This window comes from Heptranchias perlo, chromosome 8 (genome assembly GCF_035084215.1).
Source record: "Heptranchias perlo isolate sHepPer1 chromosome 8, sHepPer1.hap1, whole genome shotgun sequence".
NCBI classification, from domain to species: Eukaryota; Metazoa; Chordata; class Chondrichthyes; order Hexanchiformes; family Hexanchidae; genus Heptranchias; species Heptranchias perlo.
In genome coordinates, this window is record NC_090332.1 from 26,842,416 (window position 1) to 26,858,882 (window position 16,467).

Genomic DNA, 16,467 nt, shown 5'->3' on the forward strand with positions numbered 1-16,467 from the left:
AAGACTTGAACACATAATCTGGGCTGACACTTCAGTGCAGAACTGAGGGAGGACTGCACTGTTATAGGTGCCGTCTTTCGGATGAGACAAAAAAACAAGGCCTTAGTTGCCTTCTCCGACGTATATAAAAGAACCCATGGCACTATTTAAAGAAGAGCTGGGGAGTTCTCCTAGTTTCCTGGCCAGTATTTATCCCTCAACCAACATCACTAAAACAGATTTCTGGTCATTTATTTTATTGCTGTTTACGGGACCTTGCTGTGCACAAACTGGCTACCGTGTTTCCCGACATTACAAAAGTGACTACACTTTAAAAGTATTTCCATGACAGTGAAACGCTTTGGGAAATCCTGAGGTCATGAAAGGCACGATCTTTCTCTATCTTTAGTGTTTTTTCAAAGTGAGAAGCTTTGTGCCACCTCTGCAGTTGGTGAACCTCAGCCCACTACAAGGCTGCTTTCTCTTTCTTTTTGGGAGAAGCCCCATAGCTTATAATCTACCTTTTCATTATCGTCCCCCAAGAACACCACTATTTTTATATAAGTACTTATCAATTATTATCTCTAGCCTTGGTATGCCAGTGGGGTTGATCGGCAATCTATTTTTCAATTTTCACCATAGAGGCTTCTTATTCTCTGCAAAAGGAACAATTGTGAGGGTGGTCACTATTGGATCATATCTGATGACTTAATTATCTTGTGATGCCCAAAAGCTGTTAATTCTTAAATATAATTCATCACATGGAGAGTGCTAGATGTAATCCCAAGTGGTGGCTTGTATAGCCTCCATATGTCTGCACGGTCTATCTTGCTGCCAAATATTAAGAACACCCCTGGGGCACCAAAGTATTTATCCTTCTTTCAAGGACAATCCAATATCTGATCTGAAAAATGATTAAAATCCCCACCTATGATCAAAAGAAGTTTGAGTAACTTCCCAGCTTTAGAAGAAACCACCTCTAGAAATCGTGCCTGACCAGTATTAGGGACATATATGGTAACCAGATTAACTCTGCTCATGCTAAACAAACTTACAACAACTTACATCTATTTAGCACCTTTAGCGTAGAATAACGTCCCAAGGTGCCTCACTGCGGCGTAATCAGAAAAAAAATGGACGTCAAGACAAAGAAGGAAATAGCAGGAGGGGTGACCAAAAGCTTAGTCAAAGAAATGAGCTTTCCAAAAAAAGGACATATATAAAAAGAGAACTGACACTGAATAGACTGGTTCTTTTAAAATAGATACATTTCACATATACCGTAGTCTTTTTGTGAATATAAGCCATTTGCCTACTGTATGTATTTTTTTGAATTTCAGTACTTACATCAGCAAAAAGTGAATTAGAGTTGTCAATAGTGCAGGCTGAACCAAGCAAGTCATCCTCGTCTATCTGTGAAAACCAAAGACCCAAGAGTGAATTATACTAAAGCAACATTACAATTAGCAGACTGAGCAGATCGATAGCTGCAGAAGTATCATGGTGAATGGAGGGCCAAAGGCTAGACAGTTGGGAATTTGAAGTCTTGGGAGAGGGTTTTTACCAGGGGCAGACAATAGGCAAGGGATTCCCTCTAGACACATATGCAAGCCAAAATTGAGTAATTTACAGTTATGTATACCCTCTAATTGAGACTTGTCTATAAAACCATCACAGAATTCAAGAAAACTTTATTAGGTTCTTTACTAAACTCTGAATTTCAATATCTGCCATTTTTTTATATAAAGAACAGCTTTGCAGTGGCTATACCAACAGCCTAACAGACACTGTGGGCTCGATTTTAGCACCCGCTATCGGGTGCATTCTCGGCGGGGGGGGGCCCCGAAAATCACGAAATCCAGGAGCGTGACCAGATCGCGCCTCGATCCCGCCCACTTCCGGGTTCCCCGCTGACGCGCCGGTGTGCGCGCGCAGCCCCCGCTGGCGGGAATCCCGCAGGCAATTAAAGCCAGCGGGATGCCACTTGACAATATTTAGTTAGGTATTTCAGGTCATTAACTGACCTAATTAAGGGACTGTGTGTGATTTTTGATCAACATGGGACTGTTTCCCACACTGGGGGAAACACTCCCAGCTCGAATGGACATGTTGCAGCTGTCAGCCTGTGGCAGCTGCAAAGGTCCATTTGACAGGTTGGGGGGGGGGGGGGGGAAGACCCTCACCCATTGCAAGAGGCCACTCTGTCACTTGGGACAAAGTTTGGCCTCCACCACCCTCCTCCTGACGGTCAAAGTCACCAACCTGCACACTTACCCCGGGGTCCGGAGACATGTACCTACCTTGCGGACCCCCTCAGATGTACATCTTGCGGATGGGGGCCGCCGTAGCTGCAGTCATGACCTCCTCGGAGGGCGAACAGTATCACCAGCCTCGCCATCCACGCCGTCCACCTCTGACACGTGGAGCTCCACAACAGAGTGCTGTGACACATCCACCTGTACAGCAGGAGGGAGGGCTACCGCAGAGAGAGATGCGTCGCAGAGGGCACTACCCTTGCCACAAGTTCCACAGACCGAGGCTCAGCCTCCTGGACCTCTCTGAGCAGCAGTGCACACGGAGGCTCAGAGTCACTCGACATGTAGCCGTGGACATCTGCAGCCTCTTTCATGCTGAGCTGCTCCTGGCTGGCCCGTGCACCATCTTCCTACCTGTCGCTGTCAAAGTCACCACTGCCCTCCCGAACTTCTCCTCCACAGCCTTCCAGGGTGCAACCGGGGACATCACCGATGTCTCTCAGTCGTCTGCGCAGAAGAGCCCTGCAAATACACCTACACCCACTCTGCAGTGACACAATGGGTGGCATCAGTGGTGGGTCCTCATTGTGATACCCAGGAGCGGGCATTATTGCACAAACCGGACAGGATTCGCGAAGACATGGCAGTAGTGGTGCCAATATAATGTGTGATGTGAGTTGTTCTGAAATTCAATATAAGTAACAACCATGACAAACCCTCAAACACTCTTGTGCTTCCCCTTCATGCTCACGACACGTTTGCCTTACGCTGCCTACTGCACATATGTGATGCATGCCCTGTGGCTGCAGCACAGGTGGTGGCAGGTTGAGTGAGGCTGGCCGTGAGAGAGATGCACGAGAGGGTGAGTATGGGATAGAGCCATGAGATTGTATGAGGATTGGGTTGCGTGGTAGTGGCGGGATGAGTACTGGCGAGGTGAGTAGGTGCAGGTAAGATGAGGATGGGGTTTGAGTGGGTATGAGGGATGATGTGACAGAGTAGTGTTGGCAGTGCCGAAGGAGATGTGGGGTGGGGGCAGTCATGTGGCAGACGGAGTGTAGGGGAAAGACTACGTGTCCTCACTTTGGCTGACCTACTGAGGTCATTGGACCGCCTCCTGCACTGTGTGCAGGTAGGCGATATGTTGGTGGCGCAGGTGACCCCCTCTGCCACCTCGAGCCAGGCCTTCCTGGTGGCGGAGGCGGGCCGCTTCCTCCCGCCCGCCGGGTGGAAGATCTCTGTCCTCCCCCTCCTCCTCACCCCATGTATTGATACCTGGGGTGAGGCATCATTAAACTGGGAGCAGCCTTCCCCCTGGGCTGCTCCATGCAGTCATCTTTGCTATTGGTTGCAGCATCTGTCAGTGGAGGACTGCCCCTTTAAATAGAGCGCCTCCAGCTGACAGATCTTACTGCGCATGCGCAGCCCGCCCGACGCGCAGATCAGCAGCGGGGAACCCGGAGGAGCAGCTAAGTGAATCCAATTAGTGGGTTGCCTGCTACGATCGCGCGGGAAACCCACTAATTTCACCGGGCGCGTGCTTGCCCATCCGCCGAGAACCCGCATCCCTGCTAAAATCGGGCCCTGTGTCCTTTGGAACTCTGGCAACATCTATCAATATCATTACATCATCATTTTATTTTTAGTCCTGTCGCTGCTAAATTCTACTGTTGGTCAGAAAAAACACAAACATATCATAAGCATATCATCAATTCTATTTAGTCCAAGGTCTTTGTTGCTTTAAAATTTCATATTGTCAAGTAGATTACATTTAATATATTTTTAGATATATTAAATGTAATCTACTTGACAAAGAAATTAGTAAAATTTCCATAAATATATTAATTATCAATTTAGAAGCATTAAAATTTACAGTGGTACACATAAAAAATACTTACTTCTTGACTACCAGGTCCATGCAGAAAATCATTCAATGCCTGCACATCACTATAAAAAGAAAAAAAAATCAATGAAACCATATTAATTCTTTAAGCTTGTCGCAACTTATAAATAACTTGCAGTATTGCAAAATGCTTCATTACAAAATATATAAACATAACTAATAGATTTTTTAAAAATCGACTGTGGCACCAACTACACAACGCATTCATCACAATGTGAAATGAAATGTTTACCTGGTTACTAATGCAGACCTGAGACTAGTGCCTTATTTTTGTTCCTAATTAGATGCCTAATTTGATGTAAAATTTTCTGTAAGAGTGGAACAATAAATCCATACTACAAAAGAGACATGTCTTTATCACAGAATTAGTAAGAGGAGTGCTTAAATCCCCCGTGACGGGCAGGAGAGGGTCGAGGGTTAAATTGGCAAAAATGCAAAACCTGAGCACAACCAGCCGTGAATGCGCCTGCTTCCATTTTAACCGCAGCGGGTTTCAGAGCATCCGAGTAACCCGCTATGCAGAGGCGGGTCCATCATTATAATATGTAAATGAGGCTCCGTTCCTGATATTTTGGCAACCATTTAAATTTAATATTGGCCAGCCATTTCCCAGGCGGGAACAGCCGGATTCAGCAGGTAAGTGCTTTTTATGGCAGTGCTTATGGGCCAGGAGTGCTCCTCCGGCCCCTCAAACAAATGTTCTGCCGCAATCGGCTGACCCCCCACCCCCCCACCATCCAAATCCGCGATCTCTCCCGGTCCCTCCTCCCTCCTTGCCGGTCCGAACTCCCGACCCCCCACCAACCCCTGATCTTTCCCGGTTGCCGGGGCCAATGGCTATCCTGCCCACCTATCAATCTGGCCAGCTGCCAGGTGGGAAACGGAGTACAAAAATGATAATGCAGTGCTGCCGTTAAAACTCCTCATCCCCGGGATTTCTGGGCCTCCCCCCCCACCCCCCAGCAAATATGCCCCCCCACCACCGTAAATATCAGGACCTAAGTCTCTGAGCCAGGCCCTTGTGCGACTATTTTGGCAGCTGCAGTAACACAAATTAGCACTTTGACTACTTTTGAGATAGGGACAGGAAGCCAATATAGTTGTTTGGATTTCAGTAGTGAGCATATCTGGCAAATGTTAAAAACTCAATCACTGCAAATTGGAAGGCTGTACTGGAATTGAATGGAAGTCTATCTCAAACAAGCCAGAAATGCCGCAGACCCAAAATGAAGTCCAAACCTGTATCTATGGCTTTCTGAATATTCTGGCTACTTCTATCAGGGATTGCATTAAAAGGAAACAGATAAAGTGGAAGAAAACAAGAGGCAAGAAATGAGAGAGTATGATTTTGTTTTTTAGTATTTTTGCTTTTAAAAAAAGCTCCACACACCATACATGTTATGAGGGCTGTAGAGGACACAACAGTAAACCTGTTTCACACCTATGTCTATGCTGCTGTGTAACTAGCCACTATTGAGTTTGAAAGATCAAACTTGGGATGCCCTCCAATTTCTCCAAATTTCTTTGAGGAAAAACATCTCACCTCTGCTGAGCACCTCCCCCTTAAGGCTCAGAAATCAGGAATGCACTGGAGAATCTTGGAGAGAACAAACCCTTATTGTGACATGGTGTATTGGCACACCAATCTACTGTAATCAAGATTCCAAGAAACAAAGGTCCCAAACGCACAGAAAAGAATCAAAGATGTGAGAGTGGGAAAGGGACTCATAAAAAGATTTGCAGGTGAAATAGAAACAAACTATAGTCACAAGTAGAAAGACTCACAGAAAAATTTACAGAAAGGATAAGAAAAGTGCAACAAATGGGAGACAAAATGTACATATCCCTTGGCTGCATTTGGTAGCCACAAGGACTACCTGAAAATAAACTACAATATGTAGAACCAGATAAGACCCTGTCCAGATACTTCATATTTTTCATATGAGTACTGTAGTAAAAATATATATGATAAACAAAAGTTATATTAAAGGGAAAATCAGCTCCAGACAGGCTGAAGGAAAAAAAGGTTTTTGAAGAACACCTTGTTAAAGACCACAAAAGAAGAACAGATCACCATGGCAATTTGCAGAACCTGGTTCCAGACTACCTGAAAATCTACCTAACATGGCTACATTAAAAACACTGAAAGAAAACAAATGGAGTGTCAATCAATCCTGGGTTTGTACTTGAAGAAGCCTATTGTTGGCAAGCAATTACCCCAGAGGTGTGGTTCAAAATTAAAAGGGCTATTAAAAACCCAACCCCCTAACCGCTTTCTACCTGAATATAGGCTTACAGACTCCTTCTGGAATGGCTGATCTGACCACAAGAGAAAACCGTGTGCTACACCACAACCCGTGTCCATCAAGATATTTATAGAGGGCCTCGGCAAGCCTGAGCCAACCATGAGTGTATATAAACTTTCATTAATGGGTTTAGCCACCCTCTTTCTCTTAATATATTTGTAAAAACCTTTAGTGTTGACCTTGATATCCCTCGCAAGCTTTTTCTCGTATTCCCTTTTTGCAGCTCTTACCATTTTCTTTGTATCCCTTTGATGTTTTTTATATCTCTCCCAGTCCGTGGGATCTCTACTGCTCTTTGCCTTTGTATAAGCCCTTTCTTTTAGTTTTGTACTATCTCTCACTTCCCTCATTGACCAAGGTTGTTTAATTACTTAAGTAGAACTCTTGCCCTTTAGGGATATGTACAGGTCTTGTATTCTACCAAATACTTTTTTGAACACCTCCCGGTGTTCATCCGTAGTTTTATCCATTAATAGTTCTGCCCAGTCTACTGTGGCCAATTTCTGCCTCATCCCTCCAAAGTTAGCCTTACCTAAATTTAAAACCTTCTCCCTCTCAAACCTAATATCGAATTGTATCATATTATGGTCACTGTTAACTAGGTGTTCCCTTACCGTTAGATTTTTAACTAGTTCAGGCTCATTGCTCATCACTAAATCTAAGATGGTCTGTTCTCTTGTTGATTCAAGAACATGTAGTTTCAGAAAACTGTCCCGGATACACTCAAGAAATCCGCTGCCTTTGGGACTTGAGCTGTTCTGCTTCCCCCAGTCTATGTGAAAATTGAAGTCTCCCATTATAACTACTGTTTTTTGCAACAAGCTTCTCTGATCTCCGCCTTTGTGTATCCAGTTACTTTATCAATGGCAATAATGGGGGTGAAATTCCATTTATGTTGTTTTTCGTGTTTCCATGGCTCTTGCATGGAAGTTACAACAGACGAGCAGAAGAACCCCCCGCCCCCAGACCAAATTCACTTCTGATGATTCCAAGCAGAAGATTTTAAAAAGTATGCCAGGTCTTAATTGCAGAAGTAGAAAATTAATGGCAATGAAAAAAAATCTGCAAACACAAGAACAATTTTAGGCCAGGCCTGTTCAACTGTCATGTACCCAGTTTATATGAGGCAGGCCTTCACTCAACCCTGTGAAATTCAACATGGAACATTACTGACAAAATTGGCCCAATTAAATGAGGCTCAAGCATGCCTGTAATGCGGTCTCCATCTGTCCCCACAAATAGCAGTTCGTAAAATGTAGTGCACTGCGAAAATACACATGGCATACAAGACTCCAAACTGCCAAAAAAGCCTTCTAAAGTCAGGGTTAGATATTTACTTGCCCTTGTTTATAATACTGCTACACTACTGTACCAAACTTAACCAGACTATTACTGTAAAGTAAGAAAGAATTTGCATTTATATAGCACCTTTCACAGCTACGTGCAGTCACTGTTGTTATGCTATAAAAGTGGCAGGCAATATGAGCCCAGTAAGGACCCACAAACAGCAAATGAATGAATGACCAAGTAATCTGTTTTTGGTGGTGTCTGTTGAGTGGGGAATGTTGGCCACAACGCCGGGAGAACCGTCTCCTCTTCTTCGAACAGTTCTACAGGATATTTTACATCCATCTAAATAATCAGATGAACTCTCAGTTTAATATCTTATCCAAAAGGTATCACCTCCAACAGTACAGTACTCCATCAGTACTGCACTGGAGTGTCAGCCTAGGTTATGTGCTCAAATCCTAGAATAGGGCTTTAAACCCCGCACCTCAGTCGCGAGAGAACGGCCACTGAACCAAGCTGACGCAATATATAAATCAATTTGCAAATCAATTTATATATAAGTTTACAAAGAGAACACTTACCCTATAACATCTCGCAGATCACGGTCATCGTCATCATCCATGACAACTAGAAAAGACATAAGATCAGAATAATAGTTTTTACCTTCTACCAGCAATTACAAAGCTATACTTTTTGTTCAGAATTTTGCAATACAACCATAGATGAGCAAACCAAATTTAGTGAACATGAAGCCTGCTGTTAGGGTCTCCAAGAGATGAGCAATTGCTAGTGTTAATTTTTTTTAAAATTGCATGATACTCTTTATGTCTGACTTTTCAGGTCAAGGCCTCTACTATCAAATAAGATAAGTGATATAGGGGATATTACTTATCGTATGATGTTGGATATTTCCTTCAATTAATGTTCAGGCTTTCTATTTATAATTCATCATAATAAGTCATTATAAGAATACCAGAGTGCCTTAGGGGCACCCAACTGTAGCTTCTTCTCACTAGTATTTTTCATTTATCTATGTGTGATACACAACTTGATGGATACTGAGCTACCAAAGTATCCCCAGCCCATCAATGAAAGTGACAGTATTTATACTTAGTGCTTTTGTTAAATGTGCATTTGGTGTGCTGTATGCTGTAATAATGAACCAACACTAGCTTGTGCAGATTATACTTTTAGTCACAATATGTAACAATTATTAAAAAACCGGAAAATAATTTGTGTTGTTGTTACTATAGCAATACCACTAGCCTTCTACAAACAGAATTTAAATAACCAGATAAAATGTAGGTATTACCACATAATATAAAATCTGATTGACTTAATGACCAATCAACTCATATATAGTAACAATATCTGCTGACACTGCCTTAGTTCCAGGTGAATACATACTTAATCAGACCCAGTCCCACTGAACTGCAACCTCTTACAAAGGACTTCTATTAGCAGATGGGAGGTGGTGGGATTTAAATGGGAATAGAATTATTCCTATAAAGAAATCCAAAATGTGAAAAACCTTGTGTATTTTCAATGTACAGTACATCAGGTACAGCCTACTCTTTATTCAATGTCAATTAATTTAAATGACAAAAACAGCATTGAATTACAAGTGTAAATTATAATTCCAGTAGTAGTTCTCAGTGTAACAAACTCAAGATCAAACAAAGCTCATAATTCCAAGCAGTTCTGACATCTGGAGCAAAACCTGATAACCTCCACAGTTCTGTCTGGATGAGAATAATACCATAAACAACAGTACTGATCCTTGTGTGCAGGGCATTCACTGTTAACAGCTATAGAGGCAAGTGTATCGCCTAGATAATGTAATGTGAGTTAGTTGCATTTTGTTCCCCCTTTCTGTTTGGATTCCTTGATATGGAGGGTAAGTTCCTTGCTTTTTATAGACAATTTCTAAACATTGGAAAACAACGGTAAAGGTAAGACTAGCTGAGTAAATAAGAGCACTTGGACAAGGCTGTCAGACTTAAAAGTCCTAGTAAAACTTGGTAAAATATTTCAATCTTTGTCCACACTGGAGAAGGTAGTTGGTAACTGGTCCTAAAGAAACATCCACCAGGTCTGATAAAATCATTGCTCATACTTGATCTAGCATTTTCCATACAAAACCAGCCTAGCTAGGCTTTAGTGAGCTGCTACTCAGACAACCAAAACAAAAAGATGTTGGTGACTAGGCAAAACAAAATCTTTGGTAAACTTTACAAAAAGAAAATCAAACTTTTAAAGAATTATTACCCAATTATCCTTAGACTATAGGAAATTAAATTGTATTGAATTACAGCAAAGCAAAACATCAAAGAATGATGAAAAAGATAATTTTTCTAGATTGTATAGGCAACAGTCGTGACTGCTGTTGAATAAAATTCAGAACAAGACCTCACATGTAAGACTAAGGAAAGATTAACTGACCAAGATGGGCACACACTGCATGAATTTCTTAATGGATCAAGGACCCAGATTTTGCTTCAAAATAATGGTGAGACAAATGGTGTTCACCGTTATTTATGCGCAAATGGTACAGCAACTTCAGGCGAGGGGCAGATATGCAGTTAAACGCAGATATCCAAAAGTTGCTGTCCCAGTTGCGCCGCTCCACCATTAGCTTCGCGAAAACAGCACCTCGTTGTCTGCCTCACCGTTGAAATGTATTGAATGGGGTGACATTGTTGCATTTGCGTGGCGGATACAAACTGAACTCGCCTCAGAAAGTTAAGTCAAGTCATTTCAAGTTTTTAATGACATAAGTGTTCGTTGCTGCCAATTAACCTCTCTGACACTGAAAATTAACTATTACTAATGTGGAGTCTCATTCCTTCAGGTTTTAATTGGTGTTGGAAATTTTAAAAATGTAAAATTTTAAATTAATTTTTTTTTACTTTTCCTTTCTGTCTCTTTTCTCGCTCTTTCTTTCTGTACCTGATTTGACATTGAATTTACCCGTTAGATGTTCCTCTACAGCAAATTATGGCCCAATGTCTCAGGTGGTTTTTCTTCTCCCAGAGGATGGTGGCAATTTGTATGCAAGGATTAACAAACCAGGATGAATTGAATTTAAACATTCTTTCCAATCTTTTTTCCACAAAAGATAAAAGTTTCACAGTTGAGACAATATGGCATGTGATGATGTGGGCCTGTATCCAAAGCCATAATTTTCATCACACCTCATCAGTTTTCTTGCCTCCTTGTTCAGGGATATAGGGTGGAATTCCTGGAGAGTTACCCTCACATCTATGTTTGAACTTGGTATAATGCTATGGAATCTACAGAGGAGTTCACCAACAGCAGAGGTTGGTTTAGAGTCCCGCTGAGATTATCTTTTCTAAGGGGCTACATAGTGACAGCTTCTGCCCGACACCGACATAGGAATACATCCCTCTCCAAATAATTTTCCATAGGGGGCTGTGGAACAAACTTACCATAGGATCAATCGACAACATCTAGAACGCATTATGTTAATGCCATTTTGTTATCTAGCTTATCAAATGACATAGAGTCGCTCTGATTTCTTTCTAGTAGCTTTTCTTCTTCCTCTACTTCAGGTCCTATACCTCTCCTTCTAGCTGCATCGCACAGAGATACGTGGGACAATAGAATAGATGCTGGGTCCACCACAAGTGGTGGCCTCATCCAAGGAGTGAAAAGTTTGAAGTAATCCATGAGACGTGGGACAGAGCCTACTGACTACAAATTTCATGAATATGGGTTATTATTAGCATTGTACCGATGGGCTAAATGAATCCTTCCCAAACCTCTCTACAGAATTAGTTGCACAACCCCACCTCCTGCAATCAAGAGTTTAGATATGTTGCCTATAATTTGTTTCCATGCACCAGACTGCAAGTTTCACACCAGGATAAACATCACTTCCATGCATACTGCTATATTAGGATCTAGCACAGATTGTTGTCCTTTGACAAACTCACTCATTTGGCTTGTCTATCCCGAAAGACCCTACAGTAGTTCCATCACAGCATCCAAATGTTTCTTAATTATTCCAGAGTTTTCCCCTCCACTGTCCTACCCAGAAGTCCATTCCTTATGTTGATCACTCTGTGTGAAGAACCAACAACATCAGTGCTAAATTTGCCTAATACTAATTTGAACTTGTGCCCCCTTGTCCTACTGTCATGGATTAGTACTCCAGATTTACCATTTCTATGCTATTATGTTACTACCAGATCTCCTTGCTCACGTTGAGTTAGTGGATATGCTATTTTATAACAATTAGGTGTTATCAACAAAATGTGACAGGTAAATGTTACAGGAAATATGTGTAACGCATACAGCAAGTACACACCTTATGCTTTGCTCACATGTAGTTGGAGAAAATAGTATATTTTTTAGCTCTGTTTGTTGTAACAGGCTAACAGAGGTTAGAGCACCACCTCTGGAGCAAGTAAAAATAACAGATTTTTTTTGTAATACTGTTGCATTTAGTGGTTTTGGTACATGCTGCATCAATAGTTCATCATAAGAAGCTGAAACATCTGTTGACTTCCCTGCCCTCTGCCCTTAGGATTTTGTTGAATTGCCTTTACCTTTGTCTAGAAGCACCCAAAATTTTAAGTTAGTTACTGAGTTTTTGGAACCTGAGATTATCTGGTTAGACATTGAAAGCACTCTGCATGTAAAGACAGCCATTAGGGAAGGCTTTTCATGCATCTTATACAATTTAAAAATATTAAATGTCTTGCAAATATAATGATTTCCTGTAAGCGTCACACTTACATCAGTGTGTCCTCTGACTTGCCACGGAAGATCTCCTGGTAGATAATATAAATTCGTGTAAATGGCTCCAAGATTCCTTATGTAAATTTCAAATCATTACTACAAAAAATATAGCATCACTTTACAAATGTTTACCTTTCACATGTGATGCACCAGCGCATAGCCCAATGATAGAATACGAAGAGAATTTATGATGGTTTAGGTGGATAGGGAAGTCTTATAGATCAATGTAATAAACGCTGAAATTCTTTTATTAAATTTTTTTTTAGGTCCAAAATGGAAGCCAGCACTACCAAAGCTGTGAAATCAATAAGGGCTTCCTTTGATCTTGCTTTTGAATTCAGTTGCAGTTTTAAACTGCTAATGATTAAAAAGCTAACAATTCAGTATGTTTGGAAACAGGTATGGAGAGCAATTCTCATAGAAAGAAGTGATTTAATGCTGTATGGTATGAACTGTTGTTGAACTCAAAACTCACATAATATAGTTTTATTCGTACATATTGTATTTAATTTCAAGTGGAGGTATATGCACACTATGGAAGCAATGTTCCAATTCCAATTTATGAGGCTACTAATAGAATAAGAGGACTAAAATCTTTTGTCAAATGAAAATGGGAAATCTTTGACAAGAAGCATACTGCCCTGAGGTCTTACACAAATAATACCAAATCACTGGCAGACACAACTGTTCATTATGTATTATCCAGGATAGATCTACCAAAGATATTCTCATCCACAGCTGCTTAATTCAAGCAACAGTGTTTATCAGATGCATGGGAGCTAGTCCATTTGACAGCTTTATGCGTACCATCAATGGGCACCTGTTTGAAGAAGGCCCAACAACCAGCTGTGAATATGGTTTACTGAGTCACCGGGTTTCCTGCCAGACATGTGATAACAATGGAGAATGCAGTCCCATTATCTATTATGTATTAAAAACGGTGAGTGGTCTCAGGAGTCCAAAGGTACTGCATCTATAGGTGGCTCTGCAAACACAAAATACGTGATTAATTGACTACAATGGACCAGCACTTATGTGTTACGTGACGGCCCAAATTACTGCCTCGGTAATCCCCAGTTTGCAAGATTGTCGGGAAAATACTTCTCATGTGGTGCTGTGAATGCAGGCCAGGTTTTGCAGGTGGCTGGATGGCAAAAGTTAAAGTCAATGATGATCAATAACCTTGGCATTTCAGATGGTTTGTAAATAATAGGCAAGCAAGAAGAGGAAGAGGGGGAGGCACAAGGAAACTGGAATTGAACAATGGGAGGCCTTCAAGGAGTTGGTTCAGGTACAGAGTAAGCACATTCCTACGAGGGGGAAAGGAAGGACATCCAAAGCTAGAGCTCCCTGGATGCCAAAAATATAGAGATTAAAATGAAACAGAAAAAGGAGGCTTGTGACAAATGTAAGGTTCATAATACAGTAAAGAACCAGGCTAAATACACAAATTTCAGAGGAGATCTAAAGAAGGGAATAAGAGGGGCAAAGAGAGAGTATGAGAATAGATTAGCAGATAACATAATAGGGAACCAAAAGTTTTTTATAAACATATAAATAGTAAAAGGGTAGTCAAAGGAAGGGTGGGACCAATTAGGGACATAAAGATCTTCTTGTGGAGGTAAAGGGCACATCTGAGGTACTAAATGAATATTTTGTATCTGTCTTCACTAGAGAAGAGGATGCTGCCATTGTAGCAGTAAAGGAGAAGGCAGTAGCAATATTGGATAGGATAAAAATAGATAAAGAGGTACTTAAAAGATTGGCAGTAGAAAAGTCACTTGGTCCAGATGGGATGCATCATAGATTATTGAGGGAAGTATGGGTGGAAATTGTGGAGGCTCTAGCCACAATCTTCCACTCCTCCTTAGATATGGGGATGGTGCCAGAGGATGGAGGATTGCAAATGTCAATAAAGGGGTAGAGGGATAAACCCGGCAATTACAGGTCAGTCAGCCTAATGTCGGTGCTGGGGAAACTTTTACAGACAATAATCCGGGACAAAATGAATTGGCACTTGATAAAGTATGGGCTAATAAATGAAAGTCAGCACGGATTTCTTAAAGGAAAATCAGTTTGACTAACTTGATTGAGTTCTTTGAAGAAGTAACGGAGAGGGTTGATGAGGGTAGTGCGGTTGATGTTGTGTATATGGACTTTCAAAAGGCATTTGATAAAGCACCATATAATAGACTTGTTAACAAAATTAAAGCCCATGGGATTAAAGGGACAGTGGCAGCGTGAATACAAAATTGGCTAAGGGACAGAAAGCAGAGAGTAGTGGTGAACAGTTGTTTTCCAGACTGGAGGGAAATATATAGTGGTGATCCCCAGGGGTCAGTATTAGGACCACTGCACTTTTTGATATATATTAATGACCAGGGGCTCAATTTCGAAAGGGCAGCGGGATGGCAGCGGGAGGGTCAATGGGCGCCCGGGTAACCCGACTACGAAAATCTTACCATTTCCCACGCGATCGCAAGTTAATTGGTGGCCCTTTACAAGGCTTTCGGGTTTGCCGTCTGAAAGCTGTGCAATGGGCGGACTGTGCACCCGCATGACAGGCTGTCAGTTGGAGTGGCTCTATTTAAAGGGCCATTGCTCCAATTGCTTTTGCTACAGATGAACACCAAGAACACACAAGATGGAATAGCACAGGGGCAAGGCTGCTCCAAGGTTCAATGATGCCTCTCTGCATCAGCTACTGGCCGGGTTGGGGAGGAGGAGGGAAGTGTTTTACCCCACAAATGGAAGGAAATGCCCTGCCTCTGCCACCAAGAAGGCCTGGCTCGAGGTGGCACAGGAGGTCACCAGCAGCAGCAACATCTCCAGCACCTGGGTCCAGTGCAGGAAGCGGTTCAATGACCTAACTAGGTCAGCAAAAGTGAGTACACTTACTGATTCTCCTGCACTCCGTGGTGCACATCACCTCCCCCATCACCCCCAACTCATTCCGCACTGCCAAGGCTACTCCATCACATCACTCCTCACGCCCACATAAGGCTCATCCTCAACTTACCTGCACTTCCTCACCTCCCCATTAGTCACCCCACCACTACCACTCACCCCAATCCTCATCCAATGTGATGGCTCTGTCTCATACTCCCCCTCTGATGCATCTCTTTCACGGTCAGCCTCACCCATAGCAATGCATTCATCGGCTGACCGCTTCAACATCACTCACTCACACGTCTGCATTTTCTCCCCTTCTACGAGAAGAGAGTGCAAAATGCACGCGAGAGGGCGAGGACACAACATTAACATTCATCACACACAACATGAATTGATCTTAACAATGCTGGCCATGTTGAACACTTCAGTATGCTCATCGCAACATGACACATCTGTGATGTTACTTAATATTGTCTTCTGTTCTCTTACAGGCCATTCAACAACCTCAGAGGAGCTCCAGGCCTCTGAGGGCGCACCGTCACACCTTAGTGAGCCATCCACCAGCGCAGATACTCATACCTCGGCGGGTCCTAGTAGTCAGTTAGTTGGGTTGGCAACTGGTGAGTGACCACGCACAAGTGAGCATGAGCATACACTACTGGCAGGGGCAGCTGTGGAGAGTCCGCGTCAGTGGGCACACTCCTCTCCGGGCTCTGCTCAACTGAACGTGGATGCTGAACCCCGTGGGCCATCCTTTAAAAGGAGAATGATCAAGGGACAGTAACACATTTGCGAGGTACTGGAACAGGTGCCACGCGCACACTCCACAATAGCGCAGAGGATGAAGGAGTCCAACTCTTGCACGAGTGGAGTGGTGGCACTGGTACGGGAGAGAATCTCTGAAATACTGTCACAGGGACGTGCGCAACTGTCTCAGACTGTGTCGCAGGTAAGTGCGGGAATATTTGCAATAGAGAGAAGGCTAGCCTCCGTTGAGCTTCACAAATTCAGGCTCTGACGACGACCGTTCGGAGTCAGGGTGAACAACATCCTGCCACCTTAAACAGGCTGACAGATA

At 42.6% G+C, this 16,467-nt stretch overlaps 1 protein-coding gene across 2 annotated transcripts in view; it reads right to left on the bottom strand.

Moving 5' to 3' along the window:
• bicral (BICRA like chromatin remodeling complex associated protein) overlaps positions 1-16,467 on the bottom strand; it is a 61,728-nt gene that overhangs the window by 26,088 nt on the left and 19,173 nt on the right. Inside the window, exons 2-5 of one of the 2 annotated variants that reach the window (XM_067988830.1) lie at positions 12,495-12,529; positions 8,315-8,360; positions 4,133-4,181; positions 1,327-1,392 (exon numbers count right to left, since the gene is read on the bottom strand). In XM_067988830.1, the coding sequence (XP_067844931.1) occupies positions 1,327-1,392; positions 4,133-4,181; positions 8,315-8,355 (156 nt within the window). In that variant the 5' untranslated portion in view covers positions 8,356-8,360; positions 12,495-12,529. The remainder of the gene's footprint in view (positions 1-1,326; positions 1,393-4,132; positions 4,182-8,314; positions 8,361-12,494; positions 12,530-16,467) is intronic. The other variant, XM_067988829.1, reaches the window with a different exon arrangement.